Genomic DNA, 21,904 nt, shown 5'->3' with positions numbered 1-21,904 from the left:
GCACAGCCTCTCTGTCTCCTGGGGTGGACACAGTGTGGCCAGTGAAAGTAGTCTTTCTGTTTCCATGGCTCCTGCTGATCGTTTTGAGTACACTGAGGTTAATGTGAAGCTAGATTGACGTTAACCTGCCGTGTTTATCTCAATAGGAACGACTATGGGGAGCACGGAGACAACTCCTACTATGGCCAGGTAGGTCTGCACAGCTGCACCTAGGAGGGAAGGGAGGGAGCAGCAAGAGTGGCCTGACTTTGTTAGGCTTTTATCCTTTGTGCTGCTGAAACTTCAGCAATGTCTGAAGGTACAGTGGTGATGCTTGGGTGTACTCCATGCTGCTGCCCATCCACCACACAGAATCCTCATGCATTCAGAAGTGCAGGTCAGAGCACAGGTGCTGCTGGAAGGAGTTTGGGGCTGGCTCGCTGTATGACACACTTACACAGCACATGACATTACTGCTGGCTCATCTCAGTTCCTGGACAGAGTGTGACTGGGCTGCAGGGCCGTGCTGAATGGGCCTGGCGCTTTCATGTGTGTTGTCATGAGTACTCAGTTTAAAGACTGAGGGGAGATGGAGGAGTCCTGTGCTTTGCACCACTGTCCATCATTCTGTAAATGAAAAGTCAGGTCTGCAGGTCTGTGTTCTATGTAGAGTGGCTAAATTAATGTTTTCCTGTTCTTTGGGCCTGTGGGAGGGAGAGGCAGGTGATGTGTGAGAGTTTCTGATCTGTCTGTGTTGTTCACTTATTGCAGGGCAGGAGGGGCATGAGAGACAGGAGGGGTGGCGAATCACAGAGACGCACCAGAGCACAGTGTAAGTTAAGCTCTGCCTCCCTCCTACTATGGAGACTTTTCTTCCTTAAAAGGGTACTGACATGAAGGAATCAGCCAAAAAAGATTTTAAAGGCCAAGAGTAGGTTTATTTGCTACGCCCACTTCTGAGTTCCTTTGCCAAATTCTGGTCACATTTTCCTATCTGATAATGGGTTACTCTTACTGTGCAAAAGCTACATGCAAATAAATAAAACTTTGCTGCTTACTTCTCTTGTTGCAGCAAGGGATAAAATCAGCCAGGCAATTGCTAGATGAGCTGGAAGAATATACACTGCACCAGTGGTGCTGGTGGCTGTAAAACCAGTCCTGATTGTTTAGCTAACTTATATACACGATCGCTGAGCTTTGTTTAAGTAACATCTTGGAAATGAGAAACATTGCTCATGTTATGGTCATACCCTCAGGGCCTTAGGCTTTTCCTGTAGAAACAGGTCGCTCTGTTTCTTCCACAAGCCTTCAAGCACCCACGGGCGGAAGGGATGTGGGGAGTGTAATCATTTGAAACAGAGGATTGTTTGTAAGAGCACAGATCTTCCTTGTTCACAAGGGTGGGTGGAAGCAGTGCCTTGTACTCATTAACCCATTCTTCAGGAAATTACTGAATTTCGTTTCTTTATCCGGTCAAGTGTTAGGATCTGGTGATCTCAGTGCATCCTCCTGTGAGCGTGTTGTTGTTAAGTGTTTTGATGAGGAGTTCTCGTGAGAGCCCTATAACGGAAGAATGGTGAAAACCTGACTACCTTACTACTCCTTAGAGAAAAAAACACGTAGGTAGATCAGTGTCAGGATTCTCTCGCCTGTTTTACCAGGAGAGAAGATTTCTTCCTTCCCAGATTCGATCCTTTCACCAGTGCAGGATTTACTTTTGTCTGTGTAAAAGGCGAGTTCTGCATTTGGAAGACTACTTGTGTTAACTGTTGTCTCTCCGTTCAGCTCCATCAGATGTGTCCACATACATTTATGATCCTGAAACTGGGAATTACTATGATCCCATAGCTGGAACATACTATGACCCCAGGACTCAGGTGAGTGCATAGGAACAAAGTTTTGTACCCTGGTTGTTCTTACAGATCACCCTTCTATGTGTAGATTTTGCAGCCTGAAGAGGTCTGGCATAGGACAGCATAGAGGGAGCTTTGTTTCTCTCAATTCTCTGACCTGTATAAAAGAGTTCCATGTTCTGAAATGTTACCTTAATGAGCAGCCAGAGCCCAGCAGCTGTGTTGAGTCATTTACTGTGGCTGCCTACTTGACATCTGAAGCCTTTGGAAGGCTTTTGGTCTGCTCTTCATTGCACAGATTTACAGAGAGAGCATCCTTGCTCAATTTTACTGAAGACATGTTATGTGACTGTATGTAAAGATGGAGAGCAGAGCTCTATTTTTGTCTTTTTTGCTTCCTGAGCCTGGCCAGGAATAGATACAAGGATGCCAAAAAAGAGCCATCTGCTGAGGTCCTCTGGGGCTGTCATCTTGTTTTCATGCAACTGAAGATGCCTGTGCTCTGTGCAAACAGGGCAGTGCTCTGATGACCTGGCTGTAGCAGGCAGTCTACTGCCCAGCAAAGTTCTGAAGCCTTTGCTTCAGCTGTCTGGAGACTCTGTAGTCCCTCCTCACTGTGCTGGTCTCCTTTTCCCTATAAGGATAATAAGTCCAGAGAGAAGGCTGAAAGGTTTTGGCTAGATTCTTCTTTCTTTGCTCCATTCAGAGAGAAGTCACAATAGAGCGAGAGCCGTGCTCATCACCTCCAGAGAACAGGAGGAGGCGGCACGGAAGCCAAGAACGGACAAGTGAAAAGAAGGAGCCACATAGCAGGGACAACAGGGACAAAAAGGAGAAAGGGAAAAATACTTCTGTCAAGGTAAATCCCTCCAGTGGCCAGAATGGTCAGAGATCTGAGGCCGGGAGGTTGAGGTGACACATGTTAGAGCAAAAATGAGTAATTTTTAGAGGAGTCAAAAAGGGGAGAAAGTGATGAAATTCGTGGGGTCACCAGCAGGCCATGAACGTGAGTCTGACCAAGCAGGAGGAAGTTCCTGAAATTTTTGCCTTGTGACTTGAAGTCAGGGCTTCTCATCCCCTCCTTACTATAAAGGATGCAGAAACATCTGCATAATTGAGACTGGCATTTCACTCACAGTGCTGAAAGCACCCAACTCTTGTAACAGAGCGAGCAAAATAATGGTAGGGATGTTTGAATGTAGTCAGGTAGTAACAGAGTAACTGCAGTTCCTGCCCCCTCCAAACGTCACAGACAGGAGGATGAGGCAGATGGTGTAGATGAACTGCAGAGATGAGCCAACATCTTTGGGCATTCTTTACAGTGAATCCCAGAGTCCAGCCCCAGTCGTGAGTTAGCGCCATTTGATGCTGAGCAAATGCTGTCTCCCCAGTTTGCAGAGCTGCTGACTGGGATTAGCTGCCAAAAGTGAAGTTTAAGCATGGGTATTTTGAGCTGGATCTCCCTCAACCACACTGACATATGCTCCTTGGCCTGAGGAATGCCAGGAGAGATGGTGGAAGTAATTTAGTCACAACTGTAGGAACTTTTTCTTCCTTGCCTACTGGTCTGGCTGTTTGCGCCCTGCCTCTGTGCTGATGGTGGCCTAATTCCCAATCTTGGGTTTTTCAGAATGAGCCTGGGGAGGAGAGGTTCTTCACAGAAGATGTCTTCAAAAAGCCATTACCACCCTCTGTGAAAAAGGGCGAAACTGCAGGCCTGGTAAGATGCTGCCTAGAGCTTCACTTTCTCCAGTCAAGGCACGTGTAGCTGATGAACCACTAAACTAGGTCATGTCTGGGTTTTCTGTAAAGCTTGTGGACATGAAGCATCACCCAGCCTCCTGTTTGTGCTGCTGACGCATGAGTGAGCATCCCAGGTTCATCCTGTTGCTGTGCTGGGTTACTAGTTTTGGTGTTCTCTGTCCAGAAGAAAATCCTGAAGCCACAGAGCTGCATTGAGCCTGGCCATATATTATGCCATAGATACAGCAGGGAAAATTAGTGTCATCGTTACTGCTCCCCACCTATAGTACTTTTGCTTGATGGCTTTTCTCTGCAAGACTGTAACTCTTCCTGCACCACTCCCTGTGTTTCTGTTCCCGTGCTGACTGGCTGTGGGGGTTACTTTGCACCTCAGCTCCTGTCCACATCTTTTGAGCAGGTGGAGGTGTCTAAATGTGAACTGGCCCTGTGCCCACTCCACTGCTGGTCTAAGGCCACTGGGAGCGTGGTCAGCATCACAGTCTAGCAGAAAGCGAGAGTAAAACAGCTTGGCAAGCTACTTTAGCTGTCTCTGAAACCAAGGATGTAGCTCCAGGAGAAATGCTTCTGGTGATGCCCAGAGCTGGAATGTCTCCCACCAAAACTACTTCTTTCAGCTGCCTGGTTTCCCTGGAGGTTTTTTATGTGGGTGATGGTGATTAGTTTGCTGCGTCTGAGTTCACGCTGTGGCAGTCTTAACATCTGATCTTGACTGTTTCAGAACGACTCCGGAGATGAGAAGTTCTTTGCAGAAGATGTCTTTAAAAAACCATTACCTCCCTCTGTGAAAAAGGACGAGAGTGCAGCCCGGGTAAGACATTCCATAGGAATTTTGCCTTGGTTGAGCTTGGTGTCCAGGAAGTTCACCCAAGCCTGGCTGTGACCTTGGGTGGCAGAAGTGCCAGTTTCTCATGCTGGCAGAGGAACCATTGGCAGTGGAATGGCAAAGGCAGTTTGCTTCATAAGGCTGAGCTTGTCTGCAGGATTCTAGCATGATGAAAGTTGTTACTGGCATCTGAGCAGGATCTCTTCACTCCAGAGAAACTCTTGCAGCTGTCTCCAAACTGAGGAAGGGTAAACATCACTAATTTCCATTGCTGGACAGTGAGATTGATAGCTACTCCATGCCAGATCACCACTGCAGTTGTCAACTTCTCGTGCTTAGTTGTGTGGCACATTGGAAAAGCCTGGCAACAAAGCATAGTCCATCTTGAGAATGGAACAGCTTCTGCTCTGTGGTGCTTAAATGCTGGCCAGCCTGCTTCTTTCCATGCCTTACTTATACTGCTGCTCTCTTGCTGTTGAGCTAGAATGGAGACTGTAGATAGTCTGGGGAAGAAGACCCTAGCACTGCTGAGCAGACTTGGTGCTACAAATTGTCAAACTTTCGGCTTCTTCCCTCAGCCCAAGGTGGTGAACCCTCTGATAGGTCTGCTGGGAGAATATGGTGGAGACAGTGACAACGAAGAGGAGGAGGAAGAGGAGGAGCAGGTGCAGTGGCTGCCATCTCCTCACCCACCAGCACAGCGCGAGGAGCAGCCGAGAAGGGCCAAGGCCAGCGATGACAAGCTGACTGACTGGAACAAGCTGGCCTGCTTGCTGTGCAGGAGGCAGTTTCCCAACAAGGAAGTGCTCATCAAGCACCAGCAGCTCTCCAACCTGCACAAGGTATGGGGAGCTGGTAGCAGTGGGAGCTGCGTGTGTGATGTGAGCTGCCTTTGGCTCAGCAGCTTTGTGACGTACGGGGGAAATGCAGTGTGGGAAGAGCCATTCTGAATTTGACAGAGTGGCAGGTAAGGTTCCCAGCAAAGCTCTGCTCAAAGCATTGTGTGAGCTGCTTGCTCCTGCTACAAGAGTGCCATAACGTTAGGGTGGGACTTCTTAGTAAGCTATAGTGAGAAACCTCAGGGCTGGGGAGAGTGGTGCATTCAAGTGTGGTAGCAGTAAGAACTTCAGGAATACCTTCTGTGCTGTCTTTGAGATCTTGCTTCTGGGAAGACCAAACTGCATGCATGCTACAGTAGGACGGATTACCTCTCCTGCTGTGGTGTAGAATAGGCTCCTGGTCCCTGTGGGTAGACCAGGGTAGCTTCATGGGAAAGTACTGCATCTGGATTAGTGCAGCTGCAGGAGCCTGGTGCTTTATTTGTACTCTTTATGGCTGCAGCAAATGATCCTGACAGCCTGTATCCTCTGCTGACTCTGGTTCTGTTATCTTCCTTCCAGCAAAACCTGGAGATACATATGAAGATCAAACAATCTGAGCAGGAACTGGCATATTTGGAGAAGAGAGAGCGTGAGGTGGGTCTGTGGTGGTGGGCAGATTTCTGTTTGCTAGGGAGAATGTTGGTCTCAGGCATGACCTCGTTCACTTGTGCACTTTTGTCTGGAGCCTGGGCCTCAGGTGCCTCCCACGGAGTCTTGAACTGTGAGCACGCACTGCGTTTGGGCCTGTAAATAGTGCTGTGGCTCCAAGAGTAGGTCTCCTTCCTCCCAGAAGAGTCTGAGCAGAGGTTTTCTTGTCCTGCCAGCCTGTGTTGGGCTCTGGGCTTTATAGAAATCAGATTTCTACTTAAAGTCGGTGCAGTGTATGGGAAGCTGATGCTGCCTGGCCAGGAATGGCAGAGCTGGAACACTTACTCAGAAGCTGCTCATGCTGCCATAGCAGGAAGGTTGTGACCACAGATCCAGGTCTGCCCCATAGATACCATCAGAACAGAATAGGTGGACTGTGGGTCCTGGAAACATCCAGGGTCTGTGGGTCCCCAGGGTGGATTTCCACATGCCTAGATAAGCAGCTCCTCTGGAGCATCCAATCCTTTGTAGATCCTGTGCTTGATTTGTTCTTTCTGTTACCAAGGGGAGATACAAAGACAAAGGAAACGACCGGAGAGAGAAATTCCAGCAGATGGATTCACCAGAGAGGAAACGATTCAGATACGATCGGGGCGCAGAGAGGTAATGGTTGCTCTTGGTTAAATGTCTTCTGGGCTGCTGGTGTCAGCCTGGCACGCCAGGGCCAGAATTGGCCAGTGGGCCGGATGTTGGAGAGGAACAGAGGAACAGCCACGCTGAGGTTCTTGTGGCTGGAGTTCCCCCCAGCACAGATCTGTTGTGCTGCACGACTTCTTGGGGAGGGCAGCCGAGAATGAGGGTTATGTAGTGCGTGGAGATCTTGGTTTGGTGTTTAGGCACATACAGACAGGTACTGAATGGGTTGGATAGCAGTTTTGAGTGTGCCTGGACAGGCACAGGTAGCAGAGTGCAGTCCGTTCCCATCCACTTCATCCTTAAGGCACTTGCTGACTTCCTGTCCTGGTGGTTAGCTGTTGGAAGAAGGAGCAGAGCTGTGTTTCATCTGTTCTTCTGACTCATAGGAATGCTGGGAGCTGTTTCCATCTCATTCAGAGTAGGTGGAGGAAGAAAGTCTGTGCTGTTCCAGTGGGCTGAGCAACTGCTGGGCATATGTTGAAGGCAGAACCGATTATGTTCCTGTTCCCTTCTGGTATTGCACCTCAGAACTGGACTTTCCCTCCACATCTAGTCTAAAAATCAGTGTCTTCTCTTCCCTGTGTTTTCTTGGAAAAGCTGTAGATAAACTAAAGCAGTTTGTGTGCAGTGTCAGCAGCAGCCAGGCAGCAGAACTTGCCTGAATGTACAAAGCTATTTTTGTACAGAGCAGTTTTGAAAACTATGGATTGTGGTCTTGGATGAGTAACAACCAGGTGGGAGAAGGGGTGTCCAAATCAACATTGCTCAGTGACCGCAGTGCTCACAGCACTGGGAGGGAAGAAAGGTCTACCAGAGCAGCTGGGATTAGACTCCACTTTCTCGCTATTGCTAAACTTCAAGCATAGAACACTTCTGGATTTCGTGTATTGTAAATATTTTGGAGCCTGAGCTCATTTCCTGTGCCCTAGCCTATTATCCCTTGAGGTGGAACAGGGAGTTACATGGTCAAAGGTGTCTGAACCCTGTGGTGGTTTCCTTGGGCGGTTTACTTCTTGCAAGCAACTTGAAATACCCCTCAGGAGAGGTTTGGATGGCAGGGAAGGTGCTATTATTAGAACTAAAAAACTCTGGCATGCTTTCAAAGCGTTGCAATGCTGAACAATTGATTCTGCCTCCTTCCCAGTGACTACGACCCAAGGATTGACAGTAACAACAAAGGAAACCGAATGTTGCAGTCCACAGGGTGGAAAAAAGGCTTCGGTCACAACCAGCAGGGTACAGCATCACCAGTGGAGGTGAGTCTTACCTTCCCCTCAGAACAAATCGCTGTTCTTCAAGCTGGTGACATCTCCTAAGAGAGCTGGAGGCAGTTTTGAGCTGCAGCAAGAGTCAGGATGTGAGACTCAGCACCCACTGAACAGTCATGTGTGCACTGAGTGATTTTGCAGGCTGGGAGGGGCCACAAGTGCATTGGCAGAAGAAAGGGATTAGAGTTCATGTGCATCTGTAGGGGTGGAAAACAGCAACAGTGGGTAAGGAGGCTGTGAGCTTCTAATTAATACCTGCCCAAAGCCAGGCTGGGGTTCAAATAGACCACCAGCTCAGTGCTGTGCAGCCACGTAACTCAAATGCAGTCACACTGACATAGATGGGTACAAAGGACCGATGGCTGCTGAGGCTGCTGTTCTGCAGAAATCTACCTCGTGGGCAGCACGGGCTGCTCAGGCACAGCAGGAGCAAAGAGCCTGGGGCAGGGACTGCTTTGCTTGCCTGCTTTGGGGCAGGTGAGCAGCACCAAACCCCTGCAGCTGCAGCCGTGCCACAGCGTGTTTGTCCTCTGAATGCCCTGCTGCGTGGTGTCAGTGCTCACTGAGGGGCAGAGCGACTTGCAGAGCAGCTCGCCTCGTGACAGTCAGTTTGCAGCCAATTGTATCATTAAAAACAAATATTTGAGGCTTTGTGGCGTGTATTTGCTTGAGCCCACGCGCACAAGGAAGGCTTTCCTCTTCACATCACAGGGACGGGCCCCAGCTGTTGCTCGGTCCTCCCAGAGAGCTTCCTGTGGCCATAAAATGGGCTCAGTTGGAGAGCTGGCTTCGGGGATGCGCTCTGGGAGGTCTGACCTGCAGTTGGGGCTCCCTGGCCTGGCTGGGAGAGCTGCTGCAAGGCACAGCCCTCGTGCAGCTCCTACAGGCACCTCCCAGAGAGATGTGCTTTCTTCCCTCTTCCAAATCCTGCTGGACAAAGCCGTGTGCCCGCTTCAAGCCCACCACACTTTGATCTCCCTGCCTAATTGATCACAGCTCTGGTATCGAGAGAAGTCAGACTTAAAAGCAAGGGAAACTTTCAGTCTCGGGCCGGATCTCCTGGGCTGACTCTTGGCAGGTATTACTGAATAATTCAGACACTGGCTGCCCAAGCTAGTCGTTAAACATTGGTTGACTTTCAAAGTGAGCTACTAGATTCCATGGGAACGCTGTTAGAAGAGAGAGCTGCTGAGCTTGTGCAAGTACAAGGTAACTGCAGACAGCTCCCTGGGATCCCAGCTCTCCTGCTGTTGCTTTCTTTTGCTCTGTTTTGATTCCTGCTTGCATGTGTCTGCCTCCTGCCTGCTGGCACTGCTTTGGCTGCCCACTCCAACCCAACGTGCAGGTGCTGATCTCCACAGCCAGTCCCTGCGGTTTGGTTCCCACAGGGCATCTCCTGCCTCTGTTTTTTGTTGCTGCTAAGGCCTACAGCTTTTAGAGGAGCACAGCTTTTCCTCTTCTCACCCATCCACGTGGGAGCAGTTGGCCATCCTGAAGCAGCCCAGGGAAACCTGTTTCTCTGTGGGCAGTGGGTGACGGTCAGAAATCACTAAGATGTGTTGTGGTTGGGGTTTGTTTCAGGCGGAAAATCGGAAGAGGGGAGCTGGGCTGGGGGCCCAGGGGAGGCCCAACAGGAGGCAGTCCAACGAGACCTACCGTGATGCTGTCAGGAGAGTGATGTTTGCCCGCTATAAGGAACTTGAGTAAATGGTGGACAGAACCCCAAGGCCGTCTCCCATCTCTGTCTCTTTCTCTGTGTAATGTTCTCTCGGGGGTTGGTTTTTGTTTCTTTTTTCTTTTCTTTTTGTTGTTCGTTTGTTTTTGAATTGTTACAGGTTTTGCTGCTAGATTTTTTTTAATAAAACTGAAAATTTGTCAGTGCCTGTCTCTTGCCTGAAATGTGTTGCTTTGGAGGATTGCCATCGTGTTCAGCTGCCTGCTGGTGAGGGCCTGGAGCTTACATCCGTGGCTGGGCTGTGTGCTCCTGGTTCTGTGCACTTTGTGGGGACAGGGAGCAGAGGACAGCCCCAAGACCAGGTAGGGAACGGGGAGCGACCTGTTTGGGATTCACCTTTAGCAAGGAAGCCGTTCTGAGCAAGTGCTGAGCACACAGAGGCAGCTCCTGGGACAGGGATGTGTGCAGAGCGGTTTGGCTGAAGCTGATGGAAGTGAGCTATGTGTGTGTGAGCTCAGCTGGGACAGCAGTGCTGGGGCTGAGTGTGGCCTGGGCAGACTGGTGCGTGCTGGTGGGCAGCATGGAGCAGACTTTGAGCCCAGCCCTCAGCAGGTGGTGATGGAGCTGCCCTGGCTTGCACACATCTGCTGCTCACCCACCAGAGGCGTGGGGAAGCTGAAGACAGCAAGACTGGGAGGTGAAGGACCACCTGCAGCAGCACACAACTTCTGAGGAGAACAGAAGACCTGTCGAGGCTGCATTTCTCTACCTCTGGCACAGGTAACCCTGGAGCACTGCTGCTACATCAGTGCTGCACCCAGCAATGGAGGATGCAGGGGAACCTGCGGTGCTGGGGAGTCCATGTAGTGAGACGTGCATCCAGGGCAAGGAGCATCCTTCATAAAGGATTGGTAGGCAGCCCTCTGCTGCTGGAAACCCACTCTGTGCCCTGTCCTGGGGCTCTGGAGCAAAGCCAGGGAGAGGAGCTGCTCAAGGAGTTTGCTTTAGAGGACTGTGTTCAGGTGGAGGAAGAGCCACCTTAACACTCGTGTCTTACAATAAAAGCCCTCAACCAGCAGCTGGGGAACAGTTTGTTTTGGTCCACAGCCTGGGAGCTCTGTGAGAGTGGGAATAGAGAGGGAGGATCCCAAACGAGAGCCTGAACAAGTGCTGCCAAACCACAGAGCCCCGCGTGCTCCTCCCCTTCATCTCCAAACCCGGAGGAGAACCGGGCAAAACATGTGGGCTCCCTCGAGTGTCTGCAGGAAGGGTTGCAGAAACACAGGGCTGCCGTGCAGTGCACACAGCCAGCACTGCAGAGCACTCATGCTGTTAGGGATACAGGATGCAGGGCAGTGCTGTGACCTGTTAGGGATAACGGCATGGCGGTGGTGTAGAAACCCAAACCAAACCTGGGGGGGTGCTTTTGCTGTCCTCAATGTTTTCGATACCATTGACAGGATATTTATTTAAAGACCATTCACCTGAAGCCACAGCTGTATTGCAATTACCTTCATCCCTTTTTAATTGCTTTTCTCCTATTTCCAAGAGTATTTCCAGTGGTAGTGGTTCTGCTGCCACTGCTGCGTGTCACAGTGCAGCAGCAGGAGGCTGATCCACATGTCCTGCACAGTGAGAGCTGCTGCTCCCAAAGAAGAGCTGTAGATGGCCTTTGATTTTCGATACTGACTCATTGAACAGTGCTTTAGGACCCTCTGCGCTGTGGAGCTGGAGCTGTACTGCCCGTGTTCTGCTGCACAGCTGGAAGCTCAAACCCTTTGCACCCCATCCTTGTGTCTGTTGCAGGACGGGGCCTCAGCCCTTCAACAAGAGCAATTCCCTTCCATGTATCCACGTTCTGTGAGGTCATCGATGGGGTTTGAGCTGCTGCAGACCCCAGGGTTGGCCGGAATGAAGCTGAGAGCCACACTGCAGCCATGCAGAAGTTCTGAGTCTGGCCATCTCCCTTTCCTTCGTGGGAGGATTTCCAGCTGCTCGATGCACCTCGGCATCCTGTCTGCAAGGAAGAGGGGAAATGAGAGCACTGCACCCCCAGGGGATGGAGCCCTGCGGCCGCACAATGGAAGGATGGGCTGCTCCCAAATGGAGCTGCTCCCAAATGGAGCTGGGGAAGGCTGGGAGCTGCCTCGTCTCCACCTCACCGGAGCTGCCAGGGTGGAAAACCCGGCAGTGGGGCACCCACGGGCCCGACATTCCCTGTACTGCGTTATTCCCCCTGGCATCGCGTTGGGTGGATGAGGGGAGGGGAGGAGAGGAGCAGCCCGGCTGCGGGAGGTTCGTGGTCCCAGCGGTGTGAGAAGCGAGGGCCGCCCCGGAGGGGCTCAGAGGCGGGGGCAGCAGCGGGGGCAGCGGCCACCCTGGCGTCACGGCCACCCCCTGTGCTGCGGATCCGAGCAGAGCGCGGGCGCTCCTTTGCCAGCCCAGCCAGAGCAAATCCATCCAGGCGCGTGGTGAGCACGCCGCGCTCGGACGGCGCCCTTTTGGCACGGTGCAGACACGGGGATCCCGGAGCTGCCCGCATTCCTCGGGATCAACCCGGCCGGGGAAAGTCTTCCCTGCCCAACCCCGCAGACGCAGCTGGCACAGCCGCTCTCCCGGCTCCGACGCTCGTATCACGGCTCCGACGTGCGGACCGCTTCCGTCAGCCGCTCCCGACGGGTTCCTGCGCTGTCCCTGCACTCCGTGGAGCTGCTGGAGCGTTTCGGAGCCCCGCACCGCTAGGTGGCAACAGCTGCCCGCACCGCGGGGCTGAGCGGGACGGACGGACGGAATGGGCGCAGCCCCCGGCCCCTCCCAGAGCCCCAGGTGCTGCCATCGGCGGACGGCGGCTCCGCGGCTCCCGGGTGAGTAACGGAACGATGCGGGAATCGTCCTGAGCCGGGCGGCCCGGGGGGAGCGCCGTGCCCCGGAGCCGGAGCCGCAGAGCTCTGTTGGGTGCGGGACGGTCCCGCTCCGGGTCGGGCTGCGTGCGCTTTGTGCCTTCGAGCGCCGTGGCTCTGAGTGAGCTTCGTGCCGTCGGGGTCGGGGTTGGTGCGGCGGGGCAAGGCACTGCGGTGGTTGGTGTGCTTAGGGTGGGGGCGCTGGGATGGCTGGTAGCCCAAAATGGGAGCACTGGGGTGGTTGGTGTTCTGGGACAGGTTGGTGTGATGCTCAGCACACAGCGGTGTGTGTCTTGGTGCGGTGTACGGATTTCTCCTGCAGAGCTGAGAGCATTGAATGTGGCAGAGAAACAAACACCCCGATGGTTTATGAGCCAGAGATAGGGAGGTCAGTCTGAAAGCAGTTTGAAAGCAGCGCTATAGGGAAATATGGGAAGAATTCATCCCTAATCTAATCTCCCCAAATTCCACAAGGATGCGAGGCAGGGCTCCATCGCTCCTTTGGTTCCTTTGGTTGAGAATTAAACAGGAAACCCCAATGATGTGAAATGTTCCCCCAAACCCCAGGCGTGGTTTGAAGCCGTGTGCTGGGCAATGCTCCTGCACAGTGCAGCACTGCAGGGACAGGGGCTGGGAACGAGAGAATTGTGGTTTGTGAGCCATGGGGGGACTCTGCGCAACGTCTTGGCAGCTGAGGGTCTGAGGTGTGGCCTGGGGGTACCTGGGGGCCCCATCTCACCCCGAGAGCCCCGCTCACATTTTAGCCCCCACGCGCTCAGCCAGCTCTGAAAATGGAGGAGGAGGTGCTGTATCAGGTGTCGCCATTTCAGTCAAGGGATGAGGGCTGTGTTCGGCCCACACACTGCACCAGGGTGTGGATGGTGCTGGGAACTTGGCCGTGCCCCTGGAGATCTCCAGGCTGAGGGAACCTCACTCTTTGAGGCCGCTGGCTGTGTGCAAACCATGGTCCCAAGGGCTTGGCATGGCACAGCGCTCTGCTTTCGAGGTCCAGCTCTGTGAACATCCATCCCTTCCAGCGGCCCTGGGTCAGCAGGACAGGGACGACAGCTGCCTCTGCCTGGTGGAGCAGCTGTGAGGCATCCATCAAGCGGCCCCCGGGGGACGGAGGCACGGGCAGGGCGGATGCGTGGGGCCACCCAACGTACAGATGCAGCCGTGGGCACGCGTGGCGCTGGCAGCACACAGTGACATAGGCTGAGCCACGGGGTGGCAAACGCACGGGGACGAGGCATGGCCGCCCCATCACCGCCTGCCCGCACTGCTGCCCGGCTCTGCCGCATCCCGCAGCCCCATCCCCAGCTCTCCCCCAGCTGCCGGCCCCGCTGTAACCCAAGAAGCGCAGCCCGCGGGGCTCTGGATTAGCCGCGAGACAATCGGAGTTTGTGGGGCGGCACGTGGCGGGGGTGGCTGCGGGCTCGCTCAGCCCTCCTCCGTCCCTGGGGACGGAGCTCTGCCGGCGCCCTTCCCCCCGCAGCGTTTGGGCTCCTGCCCCGTTCGTGGCACGGCAAAACGTGCTGCCAGCATCCCTCGCTCGGCGCCTGCCCTCGGCAGCAGCCCCTCTCGCAGGAGTTGATTATTTGAAGCTGTCGGCAGTGTTTAGCTTAACCCTGGATTCATCGCCCGCAGCTGTTTCCATCCGAGGACGCTCCGCCTGCACTGAGCCCCCGGGAGAAGCGTGGTGTCTGTAGGAAGGTGCCACCCCCGGCTGCCACCCGGCCCGGGCTGGGCTCACGCAGGTCGCCACTGGGGCAGAGCGCATCGCAGCGCAGCTTCTCCCTTTCGGGCAGAGGCCACGTGCCCGCAGCGATGGCCCCGTTGGCTGCAGCCCTGCTCTGGGTGCTGCTGCTGCGGCCGCACAGTGCCGGGACGTGGAGAGAGCACAGCCCGCGTCTTCGTGTGGCGTACAGAGGTGAGCGGCTGGAGGTGGGAGCGCAGGGTGGGGGGCACAGGGCTGTGGCATCCCCACACGTGGCTACGTCCCCTGGAGGTCCCCACCGACTTCTGTCCCACCTCCTGCACGCGGTCCCCATCCGAGGTGTTTCCACTCCCGGGGATGTGGTTCCGTGGGGTGGGGGATCCATGGGGCCGCAGCCATGGGCAGAGGCAGCAGAGGAAGCTCCCAGCATCGGGAGGGCTGGGGAACAATGGAACAATGGCACGGGATGTGACTCACAGGACAGCGAGGGGCAGCAGGTTCAAGGACACAGAGGCTCCAGAAGTTTAGGTTTAAAAACCCTAGGAAAAAAAAAATAAATAAAATAAAAGGGCCTTTGAGAGCCTCACGTCGGGGCTCAGCATGGGAGAGAGAGAGCTGGTGAGGGGGGGAAACGTGAGCAGTTTGCAGAAGGAAATGACAGCAGTGATGCCATGGGAGCGCAGGAAGGATGGGCACGGAGAGAGGTGGGTGTGGGTCACACTGGGACAGTTTGTGTCCCTGCAGCAGTGCTGAAGGTGTGGGGCTGCAGAGCGGGGCTTCAACCTTACCAGCGAGGGGATGGAGGTGCAGAGCCCCCCAGGCTGAGGGGCGTGCTGTGGGGCAGGTGGTGACCCCAGGAAGCGGGGTCAGCTCACATCGAGGATGCTGAGGCTCAGGAGATAGATGGGAGGGGGGGAGGAAAAACACCCTGTCCTTGGGAGATAATGGCACAAAGCAGAGGATGTGTCTCACCCATAGCCACAGCCACTGTGCAGTGGAAGCAGGGACAGGAATCCAGCCGCTCACCCCATTCTCTCGGTGGGAAGCACGTGGCAGCCCCTGCCTGGCCCTGTGTGCTACCCTGCACTACCCTGTGCACTTCCCCTGCACTACGTCAGGGCCACTCCGCTCGCTTCCTCCCAGCTGCTGCGGACACGCCGGTGCCCACGTCCCATGCACTTAACACTGCAGTGTGCACAGCCGGGTCCCCAGCGCCTCGTTCCCACCCGCGTGCTTGGCCTCACGCTGGGGGGGGTCCCCTCAATGCCGCCCTTCCTCCCACCCTGTCCCCTCAGAGCTGCTGAAGTCCAACAGCTCCCGGTGGCTGCTGGCCCCAGGGGACACGCCGGGCTCCCAGGCGCTGCTGCTGGATGAGGACAGGACCTGGCTGATGGTAGGAGCCAAGAACCACATCGTCCTGCTGCACCTGGAGCAGCCGGGCAGGGAGCCTGAGAAGGTCAGCGTGGGGCAGTGGGTGCGTGCCGGGCAGCGCCAGCATCTGGCACCGCGTCCCCATCACAGCCCACGGTTGTGTGGTTGCAGATCTCCTGGCCAGCACCCAGAGCACAGGTAGAGCACTGCCAGCTGGCAGGCAAGGATGTGGAGGTGAGCGGGGCTGGGAAAACCTGCGTGTGGCTTCTGGGCACTGAGAGCTGAGCCCCAGCACCATGAGCGTGCCTGCCACTAACAGCTGTCTCCCCTTGAGCAGACCGAGTGCGCCAACTTCATCCGCTTCCTGCAGCCCTACAACAGCAGCCATGTGCTGGCCTGCGGGACCGGCGCCTATCAGCCCATCTGTGCCTTTGTGCAGCTGGGAGCCCGCGGGCAGGTGGGGACTCCCTGTGGCAGTGCCTGGTGGCAGTGCAGCCCTGCTGCAGACCGACCGCCCCTCTCCCCCCGTTCTCTGCAGGGTCCTGGGATCCCCGTGATGCGGCTGCTGAGCCATTCCCTGCAGTCGGGGCGAGGACGGTGCCCTTACAGCCCCCGGCAGCCCTTTGCTGCACTGCTGGTCGGTAAGAGCGGAGTACCGGGGGCTGTGGGGGTCTGTGGCGAATCCCAGCTGCTCCATGCCCACACTGCCCCACAGATGGGCAGCTGTACTCGGGCACCTCCAGTGATTTCATGGGCAGCAGTGCCGCCTTCTTCCGCACCGAGGTCGGCGGGGCTGAGCGGGGCTACATCCGCACAGAGCAGCACCAGGACCACTGGCTACATGGTACGAGGGCTCTGGGCCTGGCTGGTGGCCCCATGGGGTGCTGTGGGCGTGGGGCAATGCCATGTTGCTGCTCGCAGAGCCCACGTTCATCGGCACCTTCGCCATCCCCGACACCCACAACCCGCATGACGACAAGGTCTACGTCTTCTTCCGTGAGACGGCCCTGGAGGGCGGGCAGTGGGAGCGGCGGCACATCCACGCCAGGGTGGCCCGGGTCTGCAAGGTCAGTGTGAAGCCAGGTGGGCGTTTGGCTTCCCCAGCTGCAGTCCCCATCCCTGCTGTGGGGCTCGATTTGATGGTCACCCGAGGTCTCTCCAGTCCCCAAATCCCCTGTGAGCAGGAGCACGGCCCCCACCTCTGCCAGTGATCTGCTGCAGATCCCTGGGCACCCAGGCAGTGCAGGGACTGGGGCTGGGGCTAGGGCCACGTGCCAGTGCTGGTGCTGGGCTGGGTGGGTGGATGCAGGTGTGCATAGCGCTGTTTGCTCATCAGAACGACGTTGGAGGGAAGCGTGGCCTCATCAACCGCTGGAGCACGTTCCTCAAGGCCCGCCTGCTGTGCTCCATCCCCGGGCCCCAGGGCACGCAGACACACTTTGACCAGTTGGGTGAGTGCCTCCCTCCTGGGGCTGCTGCTATGCTGCACCCAGCGCCCTGCCACTCCTCTCTCTCTTCTCACAGAGGACGTTTTCCTCCTCCAAACGCGAGACCCCCAGAACCCCCTCGTCTTCGGCCTCTTCACAGCATCCAGGTGAGCCCACTCCTGCGCACGGGGCATCCATGAGCCTCCCCAGCCCTCAACCCTGCTACACTGACAGCTGCCCTGCAGTGCTGTGTTCAGCGGCTCCGCCGTCTGCGTCTACTCCATGGCTGCAGTCAGAGCAGCCTTCAGCGGCCCCTTCGCGCACAAGGAGGGCTTCGACCACCGCTGGGTGCAGTACAAGGCCCGCGTCCCCTACCCCCGCCCTGGCACGGTATGGATGCGGGCAGCAGGTGGCATCAGGAGGGTCCATCCGAGCCGTGACACATCCCTCGGTGTTCCCTGCAGTGCCCCAGTGAGACGTACGACCCACTGCTGCGCTCCACCAAGGACTTCCCCGATGAGGTGATCAGCTTTGTGCGCGCCCACCAGCTGATGTGGGAGCCCATCCACCCGCTGGGCCGTCGGCCCGTCCTGCTCCGTGCCAACGTTCCCTACCGGCTGCGGCAGCTGCTGGTGCACCGGCTGGAGGCTGAGGGCCGCCACTACGATGTGCTCTTCCTTGGCACAGGTCGGGGCTCAGCACGGTGCTGGGGATGGGGAATGGAGCCAGGCAAAGGGTGTGTGCACAGCGTCAGACCCCCACCCCACAACACCTTTCTGTGTTGGCAGATGATGGGAAGGTGCTGAAGGTGGGGCTGCCCGGTGAGGCGGGTGCTGAGGCTGTGAGCCTGGAGGAGATCAGCGTCACTGAGGTATGGAGGCACTCACTGGGAACGACTGCCCGGTGTCTAGCAAGGCCTCACTGCCTTCCTTCACCCTCCAGGTGCCTTCACCCATCCTGGACATGAAGCTGTCACCAAAGCGGGTGAGTCCTCATGCTTCTACTCCAAGGGACAGGGCATCTGGCCCCAGCCCTTCACTCCCAGGCCTGCCAAGGCCCTGTCCCACTGACCACTGCGATGTGCCCGAGCAGCAGGAGCTGCTGGTGAGCAGCACACAGGGGCTGCTGCAGCTCTCCCTGTCCCGCTGTGAGCTCTATGGGCAGACCTGCATGGACTGCTGCCTGGCCAGAGACCCCTACTGCACGTGGGATGGCAGTGCCTGCACCTCTCTGCTGCTCACGGAGAAGAGGTGAGCATGCCATGAGGTCACCTCATGTTCCCTGCAAGCCCTGGTCTGGAAAGAGGTGCCAGCACATCCCCATCCACTGTCCCACAGGCGTGCCCGCTGCCAGGACGTGCTGAAGGCCGATGTGCTCAGCCAGTGCCAGGACACAGCAGAGGGTGAGCGCCATTGCTGGGACTGGTGGGCAGCGGGGCACTGCCGGCACCCTCTGCCGTCGGGGAGGGCCGCGCTGGGGCTGACCCCATCCCATTCCCATGTAGGGATGGCGGCCGTGGAGCAGCCGGTGTTTGGTGTGGAGAAGAACTCCACGTTCCTGGAGTGCCAGGCGCGCTCCCCGCAGACAGCAGTGCGGTGGCTGGTGCGGCGTGGAGAGGGGCTGGAGCTAAGTGAGGTATGAGGGCAGCGGGGAGGGGGTGAAGGTGAGGAGGACAGCAGGGCCTGACTGAGCTCGTGCCCAGGTGAGGAGCGGCAGACGCGTGGTGGTGCTGGAGCAGGGGCTGCTGATCCGCCAGCTGGGCTGGGAGGACGCCGGCACCTATGAGTGCCGGGCCGTGGAGCGCTCCTTCTCCTGGCCCCTCACTCGCTACAGCCTGCACGTCATCCGGCACGAGGCCACGGAGCTGCAGCACCGCCGTGGTAAAGGGGCCGAGAGCACGTGGACAGAGCCGCGGGCGCTGGGGGCACCGGGCAGCGGCGGCCTCGATGCCTACTGCACCGCACTGCGGCTCCGGGAGCGGCAGCGGCAGAAGGCCTGGCAGCAGAAGTGGCAGCACCGCGCCCCCGAGGGCAAGAGCGGCCGTGTGCGCCGGCAGCCCTGGAGGCTGTAGGGGCACAGAACCTCTCCAATACGACTACCTCACACCGTGCTGGGACTGTCCGCCTTGGCACAGCTCCTGGACGCAAAGCTTGTGTGCCCTGAGGAGTTGATTCCCATTCTTCCCTGGGCAGTTCTTAGCAGCAGTAAGGAAGACAAGCGGTTGAGAATGGAAAGCAGCCATTCTTGCGTGTGGTTCCCAGCACCTGGTGGCACCTGGACCTGCGGTGGGCGCAGTGCCCACATCCAGCTCCATCCCAGTGGGCTGAGGGGTGCCCGCCTCTCCCATCCCAGCCCTCGTTGCTTTTATGGATTCCAGAGTCAGAGGGACAACAGGCAGTTTTACCAACTTACAATTTATTATTAAAAAAAAAAAATGACATGAAACACAAGTAAAAATAAATACATCATATAAACAACAAATTGTTCCAAGTCTCTGCTCCGGGAGCTCAAGCAAGTACAGCCTGTTGGACAGAGAGCAGAGGGAAGCACGAGATCATGCGTGGGGCACCGACCCACCCACCTTGCTGGGTGCTCCTCCTTCCAACCACAAAAGACCAACCACAAACTAAGGCGGTAGTTAAAAAACAAAAGAAGAACCCCCAAAAAACAGGAAAACCAAAGTGAGACTTATTGATAGATTCACTCAGGCTCCACGCACGCGTGGCTGCGCTGCAGGCTCAGACGCTGAGCCATTGTCCCAGCAAAAGGAGCGCATCCTCTGTTGCTGCCCGGAGCCACCATCCCCACAGCATCACATTGCGTTGCCCTTGTGACCAACACCCCCAGCCCACCTCCCCTGCATGAACACAATTCATCCAAGTGTGGCGAGCAACACCAGCTGCAAAGGTGTTGCTGCCCTTTGCCTCTTTCGACCCCTCACCCAAGAGTGATGTTCTGGTGGTGCTCAGCTGTTCACTGCTGTCACTAAGCCACAATACATCATCATTTCTAGCAAACACCCTTCTGCTTGCTGGAACCCTCTGCTTCGTGTGCGCATCCGCAGCCACCCCCCAGCACCCCGCAGAGCCCACCCTGCCTCTGGGACTCTGCCCCACCACCCCAAGCTCTTCCTTAGGGTCTGTGAGACTCCAGGCAGAGCCCTGCAGGGCTGCCCCCAGCATCACCCCCAGCCCCACTGCTTCCACCGGTCGCTGGGAGACAGAAAGTCAGCAGCAAAAATAAAGAGAGCGCTGAACCGGGTGGGAAAGCGCCGCTCCAGGCTCAGGGCCAGGACAGGAGCCCTGCAGCAGAACCACATGCTGAGGGAAGGGATGTAGGGTGGGGATCCCTGGGAGAGGTGCTGCAGGGCTCATAGAGGTCCCTCCGCTTAAGAACAACCTGCACAACCCCACGGTGCTGGGAGGAGGAGGGAGGAGACGCACAAGTGCTGTCCCTGCAGCTCTGCAGGCAGCGCTGATGGCCACCCCCCCTGGGCCAGGCTCTGATGGGCGTGGGGACACGGACCCTCTTCAAGGGGGGACCCCATTGCGTCCAAAGGGTGCCTGGGAGCAGGGCAGGCACCTGGTGAGCTGCAGGGAGGCCGCCTGCAGAGCCGTTCTAAGTTCCATCACCTGCAGTGGCACGGGGCCAAGCGGGGACACCTTGGGGACACAGCGCAGGGATCATGAGGAAGGCCGGCTGCGGAGGGGCTCCGCTGCCACTCCGCTCCCACTCTCCCCCCTAGGACCACCCTTTGCTACGACCCATCCCCAAATCCACCGGCAACCACAGCCTCCCGGGGACGCGGCGGGCAGCGGGGCACGCTGGTAACCATCAGCGGCACAGGGCTGTGCGCAGGCGGACACCCAGAGCACGGGAGGGCATGACTCACAACGCAGCACTGTCACGGCTTTGGAGGAACTTGCATGAACACCATCAGTTAATTTGCTTTGTTACTTTTGTGGGGGGGTTTGATTTTTATTTCCATGGTGCATCCAAAGACAAGTTGTCCAGCAGTTTGCTCAGAACCCCTCGGTTTTCAACTCCTAGGATATGTTAAAGAAGAAAGCACTATTTTAATGTTTGTCTTAAAAAAAAAAAAAAGAATAATAATTAAAGTAACTTGCATAGCTAAACTGTTGATCTAAGGCTTCTACGAACGGTGTGGTTATGTTTGACAGACAACAGCCATTGAACAGAGAAGGACACTAGGAAAGCCCCGCAACAGTTCTTTTATTGTTTCCATACCGCGTCTCCAGCGCGCGCAGCCCTGCCAGAGGATGGCAGCGCATCCTGCACTGCCCTGCCTGCTCCCAGCGAGCACCGACCAGGCATTCTCCACTCCGAGAGCCCTCAGGGCTCGCCTGAGCCCTGCAGAGCTGCCTCTCCTTCCTCCCCATCCAGTCTCCTCACGCGGAAGGAGCACAGCAGCTCCTGAGAGCACCAGAGGGTTCCTTGTCCCTCCAGCTGCTCTGCAGCCCCCGTGGGATGCGGCGTGATGAAGGGAAGCTATGAAACCACAGCCAACCTGCTCTATGCTTCAGCTGCTCCCCTGCCAGACAGCCTGACAAGCCTCCAAGGCATGATGGAGGCCAGAGCTTCACGGATTTCTTTCTTTTGCGTTCATACGGAAATTAATTTAGAAAGAGAGAGTCCCCCAAGCAATAAATATGACGCCTTCATGTAATAAATTAAGGTAGAGATTCTGTGCAGGGCGGGGGGAAGCGGCTCCATCACAGAGCCACCAGCTGGGCGCAGCCCCCTGTCCTGCCTGGGGCTGAGCCCACTGCAGCAGCCCCACAGTGGGCGCTGTGGGACAGGACCTACCTCTGTTGGCAGCCCCAGAAGGGCCAGGAGCCCTCGTGCTGCTTAGCAGTGAATTTGAAAAGGACGACAGATCGTTTGTGGGGTGATTTTGTGTCTGGTTTCTTTTTTGTTGTTCATTTTTTGTTGTTTTTTTTT

At 56.3% G+C, this 21,904-nt stretch overlaps 3 protein-coding genes across 7 annotated transcripts in view; 2 read left to right on the top strand and 1 right to left on the bottom strand.

Moving 5' to 3' along the window:
* RBM6 (RNA binding motif protein 6) overlaps nt 1–9,730 on the top strand; it is a 53,672-nt gene extending 43,942 nt beyond the window's left edge. For both annotated transcript variants that reach the window (XM_042885416.1, XM_042885418.1), the window contains exons 13-23: nt 147–189; nt 751–811; nt 1,765–1,856; nt 2,539–2,691; nt 3,463–3,552; nt 4,315–4,404; nt 4,998–5,261; nt 5,820–5,894; nt 6,454–6,551; nt 7,729–7,840; nt 9,434–9,730. In XM_042885416.1, the coding sequence (XP_042741350.1) occupies nt 147–189; nt 751–811; nt 1,765–1,856; nt 2,539–2,691; nt 3,463–3,552; nt 4,315–4,404; nt 4,998–5,261; nt 5,820–5,894; nt 6,454–6,551; nt 7,729–7,840; nt 9,434–9,559 (1,204 nt within the window). In that variant the 3' untranslated portion in view covers nt 9,560–9,730. The remainder of the gene's footprint in view (nt 1–146; nt 190–750; nt 812–1,764; nt 1,857–2,538; nt 2,692–3,462; nt 3,553–4,314; nt 4,405–4,997; nt 5,262–5,819; nt 5,895–6,453; nt 6,552–7,728; nt 7,841–9,433) is intronic.
* Nucleotides 9,731–12,378: 2,648 nt separating this feature from the next.
* Nucleotides 12,379–19,427, top strand: LOC122187681 (semaphorin-3D-like). Of its 4 annotated transcripts, none has more exons than XM_042885419.1 (17): nt 12,379–12,391; nt 14,075–14,357; nt 15,440–15,600; nt 15,687–15,749; nt 15,853–15,972; nt 16,054–16,156; nt 16,231–16,359; nt 16,437–16,582; nt 16,852–16,966; nt 17,040–17,109; nt 17,188–17,332; nt 17,407–17,629; nt 17,731–17,813; nt 17,885–18,192; nt 18,280–18,344; nt 18,447–18,577; nt 18,645–19,427. In XM_042885419.1, exons 2-17 carry the CDS (start codon nt 14,255–14,257, stop codon nt 19,011–19,013), a joined length of 2,334 nt encoding a protein of 777 aa, XP_042741353.1. In that variant the 5' UTR covers nt 12,379–12,391; nt 14,075–14,254; the 3' UTR covers nt 19,014–19,427. The 4 variants fall into 4 exon arrangements, with proteins under 4 accessions (XP_042741353.1, XP_042741354.1, XP_042741355.1 ...); XM_042885420.1 differs by lacking the exon at nt 12,379–12,391 and having other exon boundaries at nt 13,954–14,357; nt 17,885–17,926; nt 18,035–18,192; XM_042885421.1 differs by lacking the exons at nt 12,379–12,391; nt 14,075–14,357 and having other exon boundaries at nt 15,573–15,600; nt 15,853–15,968; nt 16,054–16,152.
* The window catches only part of RAD54L2 (RAD54 like 2), a 63,377-nt gene continuing 60,813 nt past the window's right edge, over nt 19,341–21,904 (bottom strand). Inside the window, exon 23 of the mRNA XM_042885415.1 lies at nt 19,341–20,988. Within this exon, the coding sequence (XP_042741349.1) occupies nt 20,921–20,988 (68 nt within the window). The 3' untranslated portion in view covers nt 19,341–20,920. The remainder of the gene's footprint in view (nt 20,989–21,904) is intronic.

Source organism: Lagopus leucura, unplaced genomic scaffold, assembly GCF_019238085.1.
Source record: "Lagopus leucura isolate 7727_CA_CO unplaced genomic scaffold, USGS_WTPT01 Super-Scaffold_100050, whole genome shotgun sequence".
Taxonomy (NCBI): Eukaryota; Metazoa; Chordata; class Aves; order Galliformes; family Phasianidae; genus Lagopus; species Lagopus leucura.
This window is presented reverse-complemented; position numbering and strand designations above follow the sequence as displayed.